Raw genomic sequence first — 17111 nt, 5'->3', positions numbered from 1 at the left:
TCACCCCATCACGTCTGCCTATTTCATAGGGCCACCTGCTACCCTGTGGAACTTGTGAACAGACTTATGGTCAATGCATGTCTCATACCTGAGCGGCTCTTCGTCTGGTTTGCCCTGTTTAAAGCGAACAATTACATTGTCCTGAATGTGCGAATTCCACATTGAATCAAGTCCAACATCTTTATAAAGGTATCCAGAAAAGTATGATAACCATTATGACCTAAATATACAATTCTAAAATTAATTTCAACATATCTGACAAAATGTTACCAAGGATAGGATGATCGTGTGAAACCATCTGCACTTTTTATTGTTCGCAGTGATGCTTATAATTTCTGAGTATCATAGATGAATCAGCCTTCCTTTCCTTCCCTGTCTCTCCTCAGAATGGATCGGATTTCCAGTGGGTTCAGGAGTGGGCCCAGTTCCATGTTGCCCGGGTCCGAGACATTGAGCTCCTGACTGGTCTCAGCTTCTACCACGACAGGGTATCAGTGGAAGAAACGCTACAGCTCAAGACATTTTTACAGACATTTTAAAAGCCTATTTAGAATCCTCTGGCAGGTTTTAGTACAGTTATTTTTTTATTGTTTTGAGATGGTTTCACAAAGTAAGTAAAGGTTCACGGGCCAAATTTGTTGCCCTGAATTCAATGGGGAAAAAATATTAGTGCTACACTGATATTTAAGGAAATTCAGAGGAGCAAAGAGCAACTGAGAAACAACCTGAGAGTCAATTGATCCTCAATCCCTAGACGCAGAAGACTTTGTGACAGACAGAAGTCATGAATCAAATAAAATTTGCGTTTGTCTGCTAGGACATGAGCTAGGGCAGATGGATCTACCAGAACACTGAACCAAAAAATATATAATTACGTTAATGTATATCGCTCATCCCAGAAATAGTGGGAAAGGAAAGAGAATGGAGAAGAGCAAAGTCTTACATATATTTCAATGCCATAAGATTTTATATAACAATGTGGCCAAAGACATTTTATTGAATGGAAAAATACTGGTTATTTGCAGGATTGAATCATATGCCCATGTTTTTAGGAGGGGGCGATTGTGGTGTAGATGCCCAAAATACACATTTTGTTATAGTAAAAAGTGTCTGGTTTACAAGAACAAATAACAGGAGAACCACATTTCACCCACATTTTCATGTTTGTACAAATATTGATATTAGTTCTTGTTTTGTTTATATATTTTTATTTGTATTGCTCCGTCATGGTAAACACAAGGCTGTATAGACCGAAATAGTTGACTCTTCAAATATGGCCTGTGTTTCTTTGTCTTAATCCAGCTAGGTGTTTTAACAACTGTGTAAATCAGGACAAGATTACTTCTTTCAACATATTTGCTTCAAATGTAACTCTACAAAAATGCTTTTGATTATATTTATCCAATATTGTTTAGTCACCTTGTCCGGTAGATATTTACATGGTTATTTAAATGGTGAGATGGATCAAATCTACACAAAACACAGGCCTTACTAGAAATTCCCTATGGAAGAAATGTATGGTTTAAGAACCAAAAGATCTGCTTTACCAGATGTGCCGCAAGGTATTATGGGTATTATGAGTCATAGTATTTCAGGCTATAGTTGATGTGGACAACTGGGATTAAATATATAACATGACTGTTGTTGTGAGGTGGTTAATGAGTATGTATACAACATGTGCGCTTTGGGTAATGACAGGGACTGAAATTATTACTGAGACAAAGATGACTCAAAAGAAACAAAATACATGAGGATAAATATGAACATGCAGTTACCTAATCCGTCATTTGGGGGCAGCACCGTCATAGTCAAAAGCTCCCACCTCCACTGGAAGATGTCAGGCTGTGCATAGTGTTTCACATTAGCCACTTCATACATGGAAAATATGTACCGTCATCAAAACCACTCGCTTTGAAACTGAGTAGTCCTTGGCCAACTGATGAGTGACTACACAGTCATTAGCAGCTTACTTGGCAACACTGACAGCTCATACAGAACATCTGTCCATGTGGCACGTGGGGAAATTAGTTGTGGTAGGTGACTGACTGGTAGACTAAGCCAATGCCAATTGGGCAGGATTCGTTTTACCTGGTAAGTATGAATAAGAGCACTTATGTGCAACTGGGATCAAATAGGGTTAACACCCAAGCTCTACGAGAGGCCAGAATCTTCCCCTTGCAGGCTCATGAATTAGAACCAGAGACCTTTCGTTTATTGACCCCCATTTGCTCCTGATCAGGTGACTCCACTGGCACCTGACAGGATTTTCTTACAAATCGGGGACTGAGTCACAGGTCAAACTAAAACAACACCACTGTTATTTTCCAATTAAATTGATGCTATACTAAGAAACTATTCAAATTTGACTGATTATTCCTTACTTTGACAATCCAAAAAAAACCCAACCAGACATGACACGGCAGGCCAGATACTCAAAATCAGTGCTTCGGGACATTGACCCTGATTTCATCCAAAGACAATTTTTTTCCCCAAATTCACCCAAGACAAACTTAAGTGTTGGACCCATGTTTCATCTGTGTGATCTATAAAATATTTGAGGAATGTTCTATACTCACAAAGCTTACTTCTCTCAAATTCGACAGCACGATCAATACATTAGTGCATTGATTTTCAGTTACTGTACCCCAAAAAGATTTTGCACTGCTTGGAGTTCCCCTGAAGTACCCCCTCATGTTAATTTCATTAGTAAGCCTATGGTGTCACGAGTGTTTTCAAGTAACCCTGTGGAGAGGCCAAGCGTCCTAGTACCCCTGGTTGGGAACCACTGCATTAGGGTACCTTAACAGCAGTAACAAGAGGTCACCATAATGGGCATTGTCACAACACAGAACTACAGATGTCAGGTTGTAAGTGGGTGTGAAATTGTGCTGAATGCAGATTGCGGTTGCCATAGAAAGTACAGTATATTTTTTTTAACCATAAGACCCCCAATTTTTGATTGCTGGTCAACTCAAGTTCAGCATCGTAACCGTGTTCGGCGGGAAATGCTTACCTTCGAAGGCCTCTGGCACGCTGGAAATGTTCTCATCACGGACGAATTCTGTTTTCAACTTTACCACGCAGTAAATATTCAGCAACATCGTAAAAATTGCAGCTTGTTGCGTTTATATGTAATTGAGTACATATCTATTTTCGTGCGAGATCCTCGTCTTGTTTCTCTACTCGATGAAAAGGAAATCAATGTAGCTTAGTGAAATGTTGAGCAATCTCTTCATTCTTCTCAATTATCGACGTAGGCTAGCTTAATTGGGAGGTGGGGACTTGCGTTTTGTCAAGTGCCTCAAAGAACTCAAACGTTCTATTTCATTGTCTGGCAAAGCATTTTACAGGGCACTTTTTGACGGGCAGGTAGTTCGAATAAATGATTTGATAACATTGAACGATTTTTTTTGCGCACGCAACTTGTTCGGTCTAGTTTGCGCATAATAGCCTACATCAAATATTAAAATCTGAAAAAATACAAGTGCCTCCCCGTCTGACAGTGACAACTACATTCACTACGGTCATGAAAGGTTACACAATTCTCCACAAAAATTATTGTCAGCAAAACATTGGCTTAGCAAGGCTCAAAATGACTTTACAACCGGGATCTGTCAGACAGAAACTGTCCCACGTTGGCCCACTCACAACAAATATAATAAAAGGAAATGGAAGAAACTGCACATCGCTTCAGCAAACCTTTTTTCATTTCATCATTGTCAGTATATGACACCAGGAAGGAAACAAAAAGTTGCGGGTTTTTCGCCCCATTGACTGCAGCCCCTTCATATAACCACCTGTCTCCGTGACCATAACTGAATGGGCTGCAGTGAGACCTCGGCTCAAGGTAAGGACCTTCGTCTGAGACTCTTTTACTGTCTGGGCTAAGGGGAATTACGTATTAAAAGAAAATTATTCTGTCAAGTAGCGTAAATTATTATGGACTTAAATAAATTATTTACATTATCTTCCTGTCACGTTTCTTTAAGTCTGTGTCACCGAAAGCAAAATGTTCTCCTGTCTGAACTAGACGAACCAGAGGGGAAGGATTTTGACAAATCTTATGGTGCTAAACTGCTTAAAACTGACCAAACTGTTTCCATCTGTTCATGCCAGCACCTTTGTCTTACATTGAGACAAAAGCTTGAATGATGCTCTGGTTCTGAGTGTCACTCCTGCTGGAAACTTAGTAGGCTACAATTTTACGCTGGAGGTCCACTGCCTGTCTCTACGGGAAAGCACCATGAATGTCAGCATGGTAATACATCAGTTTCTATTCCGGGCTCATGTCATTTTTGTCAATTGCTTTGAGCTATAGGCTACTATTGATACAGCATATCCGTCATGTTCTTAACTTCGCCACTGTCCCACAAAACACTTTAAGCATTCCAGTGGTTTAATCATTTTAACGGGGAAAACAAAAGGCTTACGTTTTGACTGGTCAGTAACCCTATTAGACTATAACATATAACACGATTCCAATGCGAGGCGTTGAAAGAGTATGAGTCGACGTTATCTAAGATGACCAGATTTCTGAAATGAAAACCAGGGACATTTCATGTTCAACGGTCAATATATTATTAAAATATCCGATGTTTGTTATCAATGAGAGTCCGGTTTAATGTAATTAGTTTAACAGGCACACTGCGGCATAGAAAACGACTACATTACAGAAACACTACAGACAAAACAGAACTGTCTAATCTGAACAGCCATTCAGTGGTCTAGGATTATCTGGGCAGAATAAGAGCAGAAGATACCATGAGGCTGGTCAACCTACTTTAGCATAATGTTTTCTATTAGAGAGTGGGAAGGAAAGAGAGGAGGAAGACTGGATAGGAAGAAGAGTGAATGAGGAACGGTAAAGATATGATTACAGAGCCTGAAAATGTATTATTAAAAACAATGTTTTCGTGATAAAATACAAAAACAAGGCAAGCAATGGGAATCTGTTAACCAAAGTATGTTTATCGAATAGTGTACAATTCATTATTAATGATTGGAGAGGAAGGAGAAGAGAGTGAGAAAAAAACTAAGGGAGTAAAAAGAGTGAATTGAGGTGTGTAGGCGAGTGAGATGGGAAGTTAAAGAGAAACAAAGGACGAAAGAAAAGATGAGTGAAGAAAAGAGAGACTATTGTCTCTTTTTTTACATTTTTACGCCCCACCTGTTGTCAACAGAAAGAACTGCAACAAAATTATTTTTATTTCTCGCAGATTACTTCCTATAATTTATTATTTACGAATATAGCATCTTCCTAAATTGCATATAATTTGTGTTAGGCTTTTATTTCATGTTCATTGGTCTCTGCCTTGCTACCTCAGACTGCGTTCTGCCGATTCGAGTTTCACAGTAGTAGGCCACAGGCTAAGCGTGAATGTGGGGCTAGCCCCTCTCTCACAATGCTATGTACAATGTACGTGTAAAAATATTAATACGCATGCTCAGAATGTTAGTGTGATCAATGTAGATCACACAAATTTGATGCCAAGTGGGGCTGACAGCCGGTAGCCCCACTACAGCGTAATTTGGTATTTCAGACCTGATTGGCTGTCTGTCTGTCTGGCCGCCAACATTAGTCGGCAAGAAAAGCGAGGAGGGTAGATTGTCTTTGCTAGCTTGTTAGCTTCACAAACACCAGATAACTTGAGAAAATGAATAAAGTGGATTTCATACTCGAGGATCGGTTTGAAACCCTTCATTTGGAGGAGAAACTTGAAGTAAAGCGACTTGGTGCCCATCAGCCACGGGATATTGTCATCACTCAAACTGCCGATAAAAGTAACCGCAGGTTTAACGTGGAGTGGCTTTTGAAAAAAAATGTTTTACATAAAAGAACGCCACTGGCCACGTATAATATTATTTCACTTTGGAATCTTTTTTTAATGCACAGTTCCAGCCGTGGACATGCCACCAAAACCGGGACTGGTCATCCAGTCGTAGTGGCTATGATGGTATGTGGAAAATACGGGGGTCGAAAGCGAGCAGATGGGCCCTGTGGCGAGAACTGAACAGTAACCGCCTCTCAGCTGAACCAGCGTGAGGCCAGCCGGGCCAGGCTAGTCAAACTGTCAGGACGGGTAGGTGTGAGATCAGTCACCAGACTATGGTTTCAGACTGAATCACAATAGTTTCCTATTGAATGGCTGATCAATGCTTTACTATGCTAACAATAAACAGATTGAGACCCAGACAGTTTTCTGCGGAGCGGCAGGTCACTGGTTGACTATACTGTAATGGATGATGACCAGCCGATAACGCCTCATGGGCTTCCTCCAGGCTTCGGGGTCAATTACATTTCGAATGTTACATTTGGGTATAACTTGAAGAAATGCAGACGTCAGGGTAGATTATCCATGTAGGCCTACATTTGGTTCAGTTGTCAACCAAACATCAAGTGCATGCGACATGAAAACAAATTTGATTCTGTTTTTTTGTTAAATGACACGTGCGCACACATAACATTGATTCAGTTTAAGCTCAACCCAGGTGAAAAATTGAATGGAATTGTCCCCAGCCCTTATGAGAAATGCAATTTCTCTCTGTTGAGTGTTTCTTGTTAGGTGTGGTCAGATGTGAGGCTGCAGAAAGACACACGGGACTCCAGTTCTATATGAATTGAATGCAGCCTGTGGTTTGAACTGAGGAAATTGCTTTTGTTTCTTTACCGTGAGAGTCTAGTGCATTCTCACAGTTGATGTGGACACATGAACCCCCCACCCCCCCCAATCCTCCAACCCACACACACAGAGATTGTATAATTGTCAGTGCGTTGTGCCAGTGCTGGAGAGTTGGCTGGTTTGAATCCTCAAGTGTTTTTTTTGTTCCCTTGTGCAAGGCATGTAACCCCAATTCCAGCTGAAAGACGCTGTGGATATCAGACTCTGCTAATTGCACTATAGTGTTGTTGTGCTCTCATGTCACCTCTGGGAAGTCACAATACCACATTAACCAGACAATCTGAATCATGGTGGTCGGCTCATGTGGCCCACCTACTTGTCATAAGATGAACAGAAACAGTCTTTCCCGTATTAGAGGAACTGTGGCAGAAAAGTGCAGCTGAGCTGTGGTGGTTCGTTAGCGCCAGTAATTACAAAATGAGTTTGTCACCACATCATGGCCACATTGACATTTGCCAATGACATTGAGAGTTACCAGCGGTCAGGCAAAAAAAAAAACGAGCTCTTCCAAAAAGAACGTGCCTCATACATTTTCTAGAAGCACTACTTCGCAACCTCCCGCGCTGGTCGGAAACAATTTGAAAGAAAGGCTTTTGGTTCTGTGGGGCTTTTTGACGCTATTGGTTGACCAGGAGCGGCACATTCTTCATAGGGTCCGGTCATTCCAATATTGGCCATATTCCTCAAAACCCGGATGAATGGCACCTAGTGCTTGATTACAATATTACAGCATAGTGTTCCTATTGTGTAGGATCTGCAGACAGAAGCTTTTAGGCAGTGGGGAAGCAGCCATAAAGATACTGATCGTTTGCAGGGTCCCTTTGCTTCCCTGCATAATGCCAGAGATAAGCCAAAGCGAGGCGTCCAATCACTGATGAGCCCCCCCCCCTACTCTGTTTTCTTCACATCACCTGGCCTTTCCCCAACCGCTAGCCCGGAGAACTGAGAGGAGAGTAGAGAGACACATTAACAACACTGTTAATAATTCAGGACTTGGCATCTGTTTGACGTGTGTATGTGCATGGTGTGTGTTTGCCCGCCCGCGCGTGCGTTTGTGTGTTTGTTTGTTTGTTTTATGTTTGTGTGTGTGTGTGTGTGTAGTTGCTGTGCTTTGTGCTGCCTTAACTGGAGCATCACCACATCTCTGCGGCAGCAGTTGCATTGTATCCTGCTGTGGGCGCGGGGGGCACACAAAATGTGACTCACTCTTCTGACCGAAGCTCTGTGGCATTGACGTCACAGGGAATACCAAGAAAGGAAGCACAAGCTTGGGTGGCTTATCAGATGGGCCGGTTGCATGAGCTCTAGGCCTGGGAGAGTGCGTGGGCTGTTACCGTCAGGGCCTCCGTTACTCACCTCCCTCTTCTTGTCCTAGTAGACCGAGTGGACATCAGTCCTTCAACTTTGATAAGTGGATTCCAGTGAGGGTGGTGCTGTGTGTGGGAGGATAAGCTGACAGTGAGATAGGATGGACCACCAGAGCAGAAACATCACAGATCGATCTATTGCGGTCTGGGATGTGAAGCGGAGAGAGCTTCTGTGACAGGGTGATGGGATGTCTCTGACGTTGACTAACGTGATCTGCACTCTGGCTCGATTTCTTTTTTAGAACGAAGCAAAGACGTCTTGCTTGTAGAAGCATCCCTAACTGAATAGAAAGGGACCGAAGGTGGAACAAAGGGAGATCAAAGGAGAGAAGAAAATAAGAAAAGACAGATTGACGGAGTGGAAGGAGAAGGAGTGGTAGGAGAAGGAGTGGAAGGAGAAGGAGTAGAAGGAGTGGAAGAAAGGAAAAACATTTTTCATGATGGATCTGAGCTTGCTCCAAGCTCTGGAGAGAGAGAAGGTTCTGGAAGTTCTTCAGAGGGACAAACTTCTGCGCAGTGCAGAGGAAGAAAGGATCAGGTGAACAGCGTAATAAACATGACTTCAATTTAATTTGCTTTCCTTCATGAATAGTGTATTAATAACCTCAAACCTTTAGTGATACTGAAAATGACAATAGTGAGTTTTCACAGATGCTGCTTTAAAGTTTATAAATAATGTCCATCAATAAAACCTGTATAGCTCACTTGTGTTTGATTAGTGGAATGGTCTGACTATATGCCCTCACTATTGTAAGTCGATCTGGAAAAAGAGCTTCTAGTAAATCACATGTATTTTAGCTTCATCTGCCCCCTATCATGGTTACAGGAGGCTTAAGATGGAACTGCAGGAGATCCGGAGAAAGGGGGCAAAGAGTTTTTCCCGGCAGTACAGCGAAAGGACTTGTGCTCGCTGCCAGAGGCCGCTGGGAAAGTTCTGGAACTCGGGAGCAGTGTGTCGAGGCTGTAGCCACCGCATCTGCAGCAAATGCCGAGTGGGCGTGTCCACCCTGGACTGGAAGTGTACTGTCTGCCACGCCTACAGGTAAGAGGCATTTCAGCACCGTAACCTAGACTGAGTAAGAAACTGTGTACCCCTAGGAGACCCCGGGACCGAGGTTTGGGAAGCCATGACATAGACCGTCACGTCGACCCTGTGGTATAGACCGTCACGTCGACCCTGTGGTATAGACCGTCACGTCGACCCTGTGGTATAGACCGTCACGTCGACCCTGTGGTATAGACCGTCACGTCAGCACCGTAACGTGTAACAAGACCGTAATGTCAGTGCCGTATCATAAACTGTCAGGACTATAACAAAGATTAGACTGTAATATTGACTGCTGTAACCATTTTACATTTTTATGAGCTTCTGTACTCTACTGAGTTTAATTAATCTAAAATGAAGTTTTAAACTCTTCTAAGGGAAGTCAAGATCAAGTCTGGAGAGTGGTTTTTGGAAGAGAAGGCCAAGAAATATCCTCCTGACGCAGGTTCCTTTCATATTATCCTTGTGCACCTTTTCACTTACTTTTCATATGCATAATTCATTCCAAATATTATGAATATCATTATTAATAAGAAAATATTAATAATAATAATACATTGAAGCAAAGAGTCTTACCTAGTTAAAAATACTTGTAGGATTTTTCCATCATTTGGAACAATCTTATAGGACTTTTTATTGGAGTATTCTCATTGGAGGATGTGTTCCTATGAACATCTTGAAAGTCTAGTAGAATTTATACAACAGAAATACAATTTAAAGAATTCCAATAGGAACATTTCCTATGAAACATTTTCTATAAAGACAAAATCCAATATGAAAACTCCAGTGGGAATCTCATTGGCTGGTTTCACACTATGACAGAAATTGTTAAAGGCTTTTTGAATAGGGTTACATAACTTGCCGAGTCATAAAGGACATGTATTTTTGGTTGTTTCCTTATGAGTGATCTTCTGGATCAACTGATGTGTGGGTTATTTTGACTAAATAATGCATTGACCATACCCCTCTGACCAGGCTACCCAAACCTGGTCCCGGGGCCTCTCAGATGTGCACGTTTTCTATTTGGCTATAGAAAAACTCCTTATCACGCTTCAAGTACTTGTAGCAGCTCTGTAGAGGCCCCAGTTTTGGTAGATATAACAACACTATTATTATCTTTTCAGAGAACTGTGAGACTACTGGGGAGAAATTGCTGATGTCATACCAGCGGCTGAGGTAAATTTACAGTTAACACAGTCTGGAGATGCAAGTTCAGATAGATGCAGTTACATAGGGCTACCAAGTCATTAATAATATATTATAAAATATATATATATATGTATATATAATTTAATTAGATGTGTCTCATTTTCCAGTCACATAGCAGTCGTTCCGCCAACCCCACCGCCCTCGTACGATGCCCCGCCTTTCAACAGATTAGCGGTAAGGGAGATCAGAATTGTACATGAGACACAGAGGGAAACGGGGGAGGGTGAAGCTTCTTAATTTCAGGCACTTCTTAATTTCACGGCTTGCGGCAAATGATCAACATCGGCACTGCGTCAATGTAAAACATACTTCTTCAAATGGTGGAAAAGGATGACAAAGAATAGACGTCTCCGCTCCGTGCTGAGCTTGCATCGGGTGGTTCCCTTTATTGCTATTGAGTAGGCTACTGTAGGAAGGTTGCCACAGCCTTGGTCTGCGCAGACAAATCACGCTCAGAACAGGTTCAGCGAGCTAGGCCTAAGTCCTACCCGGGCTAAAAGGGGTTGAGTGATCTGGAGGACGGGCTAGTTGCATTGAGGCCAGCAAAACTGCAGCTAAAGACATTTTGACCCAGGGGTAGGGAGTTCATTCTCAGCCCGAACCTGATCATGACCGGACGGGGCCTTTAATTCTGGTATTGTAGTTGGACCGGGGTTGCGAAAGTGATTACATTTTTCTTTTTAAATAACACAACAAATAATAATAGAAACTAGTGCTCGCTCCATTATCTGCAAGAAGGGCATGCAGCATTGTGCATATTAGGCTATGTGTATTAGCTAGTGTTGTAGTTATGTTACTATATTCATATTTTTATAGATGTTTGGAAAAGTAAAAACCCTATAATCAAATTTTTTGGCACAATGACATTTTTTAGAATACCTTCTGTATTTAAATATATAGCTAATTAAGGCTATATACGTTCTAATATTTCAACTTTTATCGGGTCAGTTGTTTGTACAGTGGGTTTTTCCCCCGAAGGCTCAGGGAGGGTGAGGGGAATATGTACTTTTCTTGGGGGAGGGTCAGTATTTTCTGGGGGTTTTATCCTACGGATATCCTATGTCATAAAGAAATATCAGTCAACATTCTGTAATTCAGAAGACACTGTTCAAATTTGGTCTGTCTGGTTTTTGTCAATGACTTGGTGGTTTGGTTATTTGTAGGAACTGAAGAGCTTGAAAAAACCCTTCACCAAGTCTATGGAGGATCTGATGGTTTCAATTTCCAGCCACATGAGAAGTAAGACTCTTTTGATCGGTTTCAGTTCAGACGGTGAGAAAAAAAAGTAAACCAAAAATAGTATTTTGTCCAAATGTAAGGCCATTAGAGGTTACTGCTGTGGAATAAAATAGGATTGAATGGACGCATCAAAACAGAAATATGGACATTACATCACAGTATTATCATACACTTTACTCTAATTTGGTCAATAAGCCACTCCTATGCTTGACTGTCAGTTAAGGAAACGGCACCTAGGCAACCAGATAAGATATGGTATCTATGTTAAGGCTCGTTCGTAAGCAACACGTCAATGGTGCCGTGTTCTGGAGGGGAAAAGTCATTAAGCTATTTGACTTACTTTTCCGGTTATCTTCCAGGGTTCTCCAGATCTCAAGAGGACGTACGAGTGGAACAGGATCTCCTAACTGTGGTCAAAAACCGGAGACCGAGTTTTTCCCCGAAAAGCCTCTCTGACACAGACATCAACAAATCTTCACCCAATGTAAGAAAATCCCAAAAGGCGTGAAACTTTGTCAAAGGTTTGCACTCTGAAGTAAAACAAACCATGTATGTTCCAGAAAACGCCTTTGAGGTAATATCAAAGAGACTTGTGCCACAAGTTCAAAAGATTCAAGGTATTGATCATGTTATGGTGGTGAACATTTTTCAGACATGAAAGACTTATAAAACATCGCAATTGCAAGATGTTCCAGCTTCTTGTCGTAATGGCTGAGATGTTGAACTGAAAGATACAGATGGGATTACCATAACATTGCTACAGTAGTTACAACACTATATTATATTTAAAACAGACACCATGTCTCTTCCCACAGTTAAATGAAGGGCCTAGTCTTCCCAACCTGTTCAAGAAGAGCAAAAATGATGACCAGAGCTGTTCCTCGTCGGGTGCCGACGAAGAGCTTTCCCTCGGTTCAGAGTACTTAGAATGGAAAAGGGTGAGTTGGTTGACCTGATGATTAAACCTGCGTTGTAGTATATTTACACAGTTGCTCTTGTTGAAATGGTTACATTAACTCACATATTGGTCTTGGGTACTGTATAAAACCTATAACTACTACCAGACTGGTCTTGGTACTGTTTGAAACCCTACAACTACTACCAGACTGGTCTTGGTACTGTTTGAAACCCTACATCTACTACCAGACTGGTCTTGGTACTGTTTGAAACCCTACATCTACTACCAGACTGGTCTTGGTACTGTTTGAAACCCTACAACTACTACCAGACTGGCCTTGGTACTGTATAAAACCCTACAACTACTACCAGACTGGTCTTGGTAACTGTATAAAACCCTACAACTACTACCAGACTGACTGAACGATGAAAATGTGTAAACACTGCCTGATCTCTCTACTAAATCTCTAAAAGCTCGAATGAATTCGAATGAAACCAATGCCTGCACACCAGCAGCTCATTCAGCACATCCTGTCAATACGTTTTATCACGACTTGATCAGATAAAGGTTATGTTGATTGCCCTATCTTTTTCCGTACAGCTTTTAGAGAAGCAACAAGGGAATGCAACTAAACGATCTGCAGGCCTAGTTACAGAATAGGCCTACATGGTCCACAATGCTGTAATGATCAAGATAATTTACTTGCAGGGCTGTAGTATCCGCAGTACTGGAAGAGATAGTGGCTTCCTGGAGGTCAGCAATGTGACCGGAGAACTGGAGCTCGCGGTCGCCTTCGATGGCGACAGTTCCTGCCTGGAAGTAACGGTGAAACGCTGCAGAAACCTGTCCTGTGGAGATGTCAAGAGGAAGAAGTGCCATCCGTAAGCAGCGTTACTCTACACACAGAGGCCCTGGTTGTGGAGCCTTGATCAGAATTGGGAAAGGAACCTTCCAGTTTGTCTGCTTAAACGTTCCTCGTGCTGTTCTTTATGTGTGACCCTCCCTGGCAGGTATGTGAAGGTCTGCCTCCTGCTTGAGACCTCCCGCTGTAGCAAGCTGAAAACGCCTGTCAAGAGGAACACGACGGACCCCGTTTATAATGAAGTTTTAAATGTAAGGAGGCCAATCCGGTTTGTGTTTGTCATGACAACATGAAACATTAGTGAAAAAAGTTGTTTTCCCAGTTCAGCTTCCCTGTTTTAGTCATCATTAAAAAAAACCTGAACTGGCTTACAGGTTGTGGTTGAAATACATTGCTACAGAATTTCCTCTGTCTCACCTCGCCATGTGTGGTTTTCCTTGGTGCACAGTACCAGCTGGAACCAGCCATGTTGTCCAGAACTGCTCTGGAGGCGTCTGTGTGGCACTCTGGGACCCTGAAGAAGAAGGTGTTTCTGGGAGGGGTCCTGGTCCCACTGGAGGGGCTGGTGTTTCAGGACAGGACAACACACTGCTCCAGCTGGTACTCCCTGTGTCCCAAGGTAGGTTGAATGGTTTCAGGCCCTGCTACCCAACCTCCTTGCTTCTGCAGTACGCTACAAGGCATCGACATGCTAGGTTCTCTGCCCTGGTTCTGGTTCAGAGGACATCCATCAGTTTTGTAGAATTTAAAGACCCCCCCCCCCCCCACCACCAGTTTAGTGTCACTACAAACGACAAGAATGAATGTCCCATTGGCTTATTTATCCTGTTTAACTCAAGGTTTGAGCAGTGGAAGAATTAATTTTGAATAGTAAGAAAAATAATGTCTGATCATTATGCAGAGTTTACACAATACCTGTTTTATATCTCTAAATGTTATTTTGGTGGCGAGGAATAAGATTTTGTTCAAATTACTGTTATGGCTCCTCTCTACTGTCTGTCCCTGTCTTTATCTCCATCTCTTGATTTTTTATTTCAATATAAACAGCTGTTTTTTTTTTTAAAGAAATGCATAATAATTAAATAACAAAATGGACAACCAAAATAAAATAAAAAGATTGACTTTCTAAGTAAACCTTACATGCAAGTTTTCGAAAGGGTAAAGACATTTCGAATGTCATACTAAAATCTATTTACAGCGTTGCAGGAAAAGGTCAAGTATGCATGACAAAAGAAATGAATTACAAGATGAATATGGGGTCCGTTCACAATATTCTTCACTTGGCAACAGTTCACAATTCTAGCTGCTGTGACTGGACGTTGCAGTTTACACCAGACAATGCTGTTTTTACAGACACGAAAATGTACCAGTGTTAAATTTAATTAAAAATGATTTGTTGGTCTGTAGCCTATGATATGTGGGAGATGAGTGGGAATTGTATCTCACACACACTTTGTTTTGTCTGTCTGTGTTTAGCCTGAGTGTTCAGAAGGGGGTGCAGCAGAGCCAACTGCTGCCGGAGAACTGCTGGTCAGAATGAAATTCACCTGCCAATCCCAGCCCTCTTGGGTCTGTGACACAGATGGTAGGCTGACTCTCAGACTATTTTTATTTATTTTTTTACTGGGTGTAAGTAGTTCCCTTATATGGGATTTCAAATGACCTGGTTTTCTCCTGTTCCTCCACACAGAAGTGAATTTTGGACCAAGCCACGCTGGTCAACTGGCTGTTCTCATCACGGGTGCCAAAAACCTGCCCACGAAAGCAAACATCAGTCAAAACACCTATGTGAAAGGGTAGATACAGTATATGACGTGTGGATGGATGGGTGCGTGCGTTTGTTTGCTGGGTTGTGATGCCGTTTTATATTTTTCCGTTGTGTGCGAGTGTGATTGGGGTTAATGTGAACCTGGCAGATTGGTCCCGATGAGCTTTTTGACCTGGTCCTTCCTAAGAAAAATGTCATTTCCATCCTAAGGGTAAGGCTTAGGGGAAAATGCTGTGAAAATAAGTTATAGGTGGTTGCTTTTCAGTTTAGGCATTGCTGGTTAGGTTTCAAGGTTAAGGTAAGGCGTTAGGGTCCCCTCAAGGAGAAACAAATCTGTGTGTGTGTGTGTGTGTAAAACCATGTATTAACCTTTTATACTGTATGTTTCAGGTACCTGCTTCTCTCTGGATCCAGGGAGCTGATTCAGAAGACCCCTGTCCTGAAGAAGAAGCCCAGTCCAGAATGGTGTCACCAGCTGCTGTACAGCAGTGTCACGCCCTATGACCTTCAGTTCGGCACACTGGAGCTGGAACTCTGGGACCACACCCCCTTTAGCTTCTCAGATCGCCTCCTGGGCTGTGTCAGAATGGAAACCGGTAACATGCCTTTCTCTCTTCCTCCATGTCTGCCTGTCTTCTTTTAAAATGAACTCCAGTTCTCTGAGATTAGACGGATACTAAGATATTTGTCTGAGTGTTTCCTTCATTTAATACCAAGTCCAATTCTCTAAGATAACGGACAGTCTGAGTCCAGTGTCAATGAGATTTTGATAAACAGGAGAGTAGATATGGAAGTGGAATCTGGAGAAAAGCTGTTTGAGGAAAATGGGTAGTGTCTCTCACACACTCTCTCTCACTCAACCTCTCGCTCTCAGACTCTGTTCAGTCCTGTCTCTGGTGTCACAGAATACAATGTTCAAAATAGAATGTTTGAAAGGAAAGACCGTTCCTGGTGATGTCACTGACCTGGCAACCTGTTACCGTCTCCCAGAGTCGTCATGGCGACTGCTGCTGCAGACTCCCAACGTCTGGCATGACCGCCGACTGCCCATGCAGGCTAACGCCAGTGGCAGGAGAACATGACGAGGTCATCAGTCTCCAAACCACCCGACTGGATGCCACATCTCATCAAGAGAAAAGATTCAGCACTACTGTTTTACACTGACTGTTGCACCCTTGCTTTGTGAAAGTTCTGCTTGTTATTTATTGATTTCATGACTTATATATTAAAGGGATGTTCCACAAAAAAACAAAATATTTTCTGCATACAGTAAATTGACCAGATTTCTGAAATGAAAACTGGGGACATTTCCAGTTAAAATTATTTAAAAAATCCAATGTTATCTATTAGTAAAAAAGGGGAACATTTCCGGTTTCATGAATTTAGTATAACAGGCACAGTGTGATAAACAGAGAAAACAACTATATTTCTGAAACACTACAGACAAGACAGAATTGTCCACACTGAACAGCCATTCAGTGGTCCTTTTAGTCTGGGTAGATTAAGAGCAGAAGAAAACATGAGCAAAACTGAAAAGACAGAAAATAGACTTTTTCTTATCTTTTCTTCACTCATCTTCCTTTGTTTCTTTACCTTTCCACCTACACTCCCCTTGCTTCACTCCTTTTACGCCCTTCATTTTTCCTTCTCGATCCCTTCTCTGTCCTCTCCAATAAAATGCTTTGGGTAACAGATTCCCATTGCCTCATTTTTGTATTTTATTTCATACGTAGGCTCTGTAGTCACATATTTACCTATCTTGTCTTCCTCCGTTCCTCTACACTCTAACAGAAAACATGCAAATATTGTCTTGAAAATGTCACAATATATTTTCACACTATAGTGTATAAGTATACTTATTCTGTCAAACCATTAAAATTGTAATATACAAATATTCCCGTAATTAATTGTGCATTCATTTCATATAATCATATTTTCAAAATAGCCCGTCCACTGAATGTGAATGTTTTTTAACCTATACCTACCATGACAGTAGCTAGCTAACTTAGGATACATAGCTAACGTTAGCTAGCGTAACCAATT

General features: G+C 41.8%; 2 protein-coding genes across 7 annotated transcripts in view; both read left to right on the top strand.

The window, feature by feature from the left end:
- Window positions 1–1643, top strand: part of enpp1 (ectonucleotide pyrophosphatase/phosphodiesterase 1) — a 34609-nt gene extending 32966 nt beyond the window's left edge. Inside the window, exon 23 of the mRNA XM_029125172.2 lies at window positions 387–1643. Within this exon, the coding sequence (XP_028981005.2) occupies window positions 387–539 (153 nt within the window). The 3' untranslated portion in view covers window positions 540–1643. The remainder of the gene's footprint in view (window positions 1–386) is intronic.
- A 1353-nt stretch (window positions 1644–2996) lies between these two features.
- On the top strand, window positions 2997–16932 carry sytl3 (synaptotagmin-like 3). Of its 6 annotated transcripts, XM_020053127.3 has the most exons (18): window positions 3003–3847; window positions 4117–4258; window positions 5894–6080; window positions 8290–8585; window positions 8874–9089; window positions 9470–9537; window positions 10217–10268; window positions 10409–10475; window positions 11465–11540; window positions 11900–12024; window positions 12356–12478; window positions 13147–13319; window positions 13449–13551; window positions 13749–13919; window positions 14777–14885; window positions 14991–15096; window positions 15459–15664; window positions 16059–16932. In XM_020053127.3, exons 4-18 carry the CDS (start codon window positions 8485–8487, stop codon window positions 16148–16150), a joined length of 1788 nt encoding a protein of 595 aa, XP_019908686.2. In that variant the 5' UTR covers window positions 3003–3847; window positions 4117–4258; window positions 5894–6080; window positions 8290–8484; the 3' UTR covers window positions 16151–16932. The 6 variants fall into 6 exon arrangements, with proteins under 6 accessions (XP_019908688.1, XP_019908686.2, XP_010876706.2 ...); XM_010878404.4 differs by lacking the exon at window positions 5894–6080; XM_010878403.4 differs by lacking the exons at window positions 4117–4258; window positions 5894–6080.
- Window positions 16933–17111: the final 179 nt, after the last annotated feature.

This window comes from Esox lucius, chromosome 14 (genome assembly GCF_011004845.1).
Source record: "Esox lucius isolate fEsoLuc1 chromosome 14, fEsoLuc1.pri, whole genome shotgun sequence".
NCBI classification, from domain to species: Eukaryota; Metazoa; Chordata; class Actinopteri; order Esociformes; family Esocidae; genus Esox; species Esox lucius.
Note: the sequence above shows the minus strand (reverse complement) of the source record. Positions and strands in the feature narration are given on the sequence as shown.

What these genes read in the sequence shown, in the direction of transcription:
- sytl3 (XM_010878403.4), top strand. Translation starts at nt 8,485, where the DNA reads ATGATGGATCTGAGCTTGCTCCAAGCTCTGGAGAGAGAGAAGGTTCTG. An exon ending in TCAACAAATCTTCACCCAAT is followed by an intron (nt 12,025 to 12,355) that starts GTAAGAAAATCC and finishes CTCTTCCCACAG; the next exon opens with TTAAATGAAGGGCCTAGTCT. An exon ending in TTGGGTCTGTGACACAGATG is followed by an intron (nt 14,886 to 14,990) that starts GTAGGCTGACTC and finishes TCCTCCACACAG; the next exon opens with AAGTGAATTTTGGACCAAGC.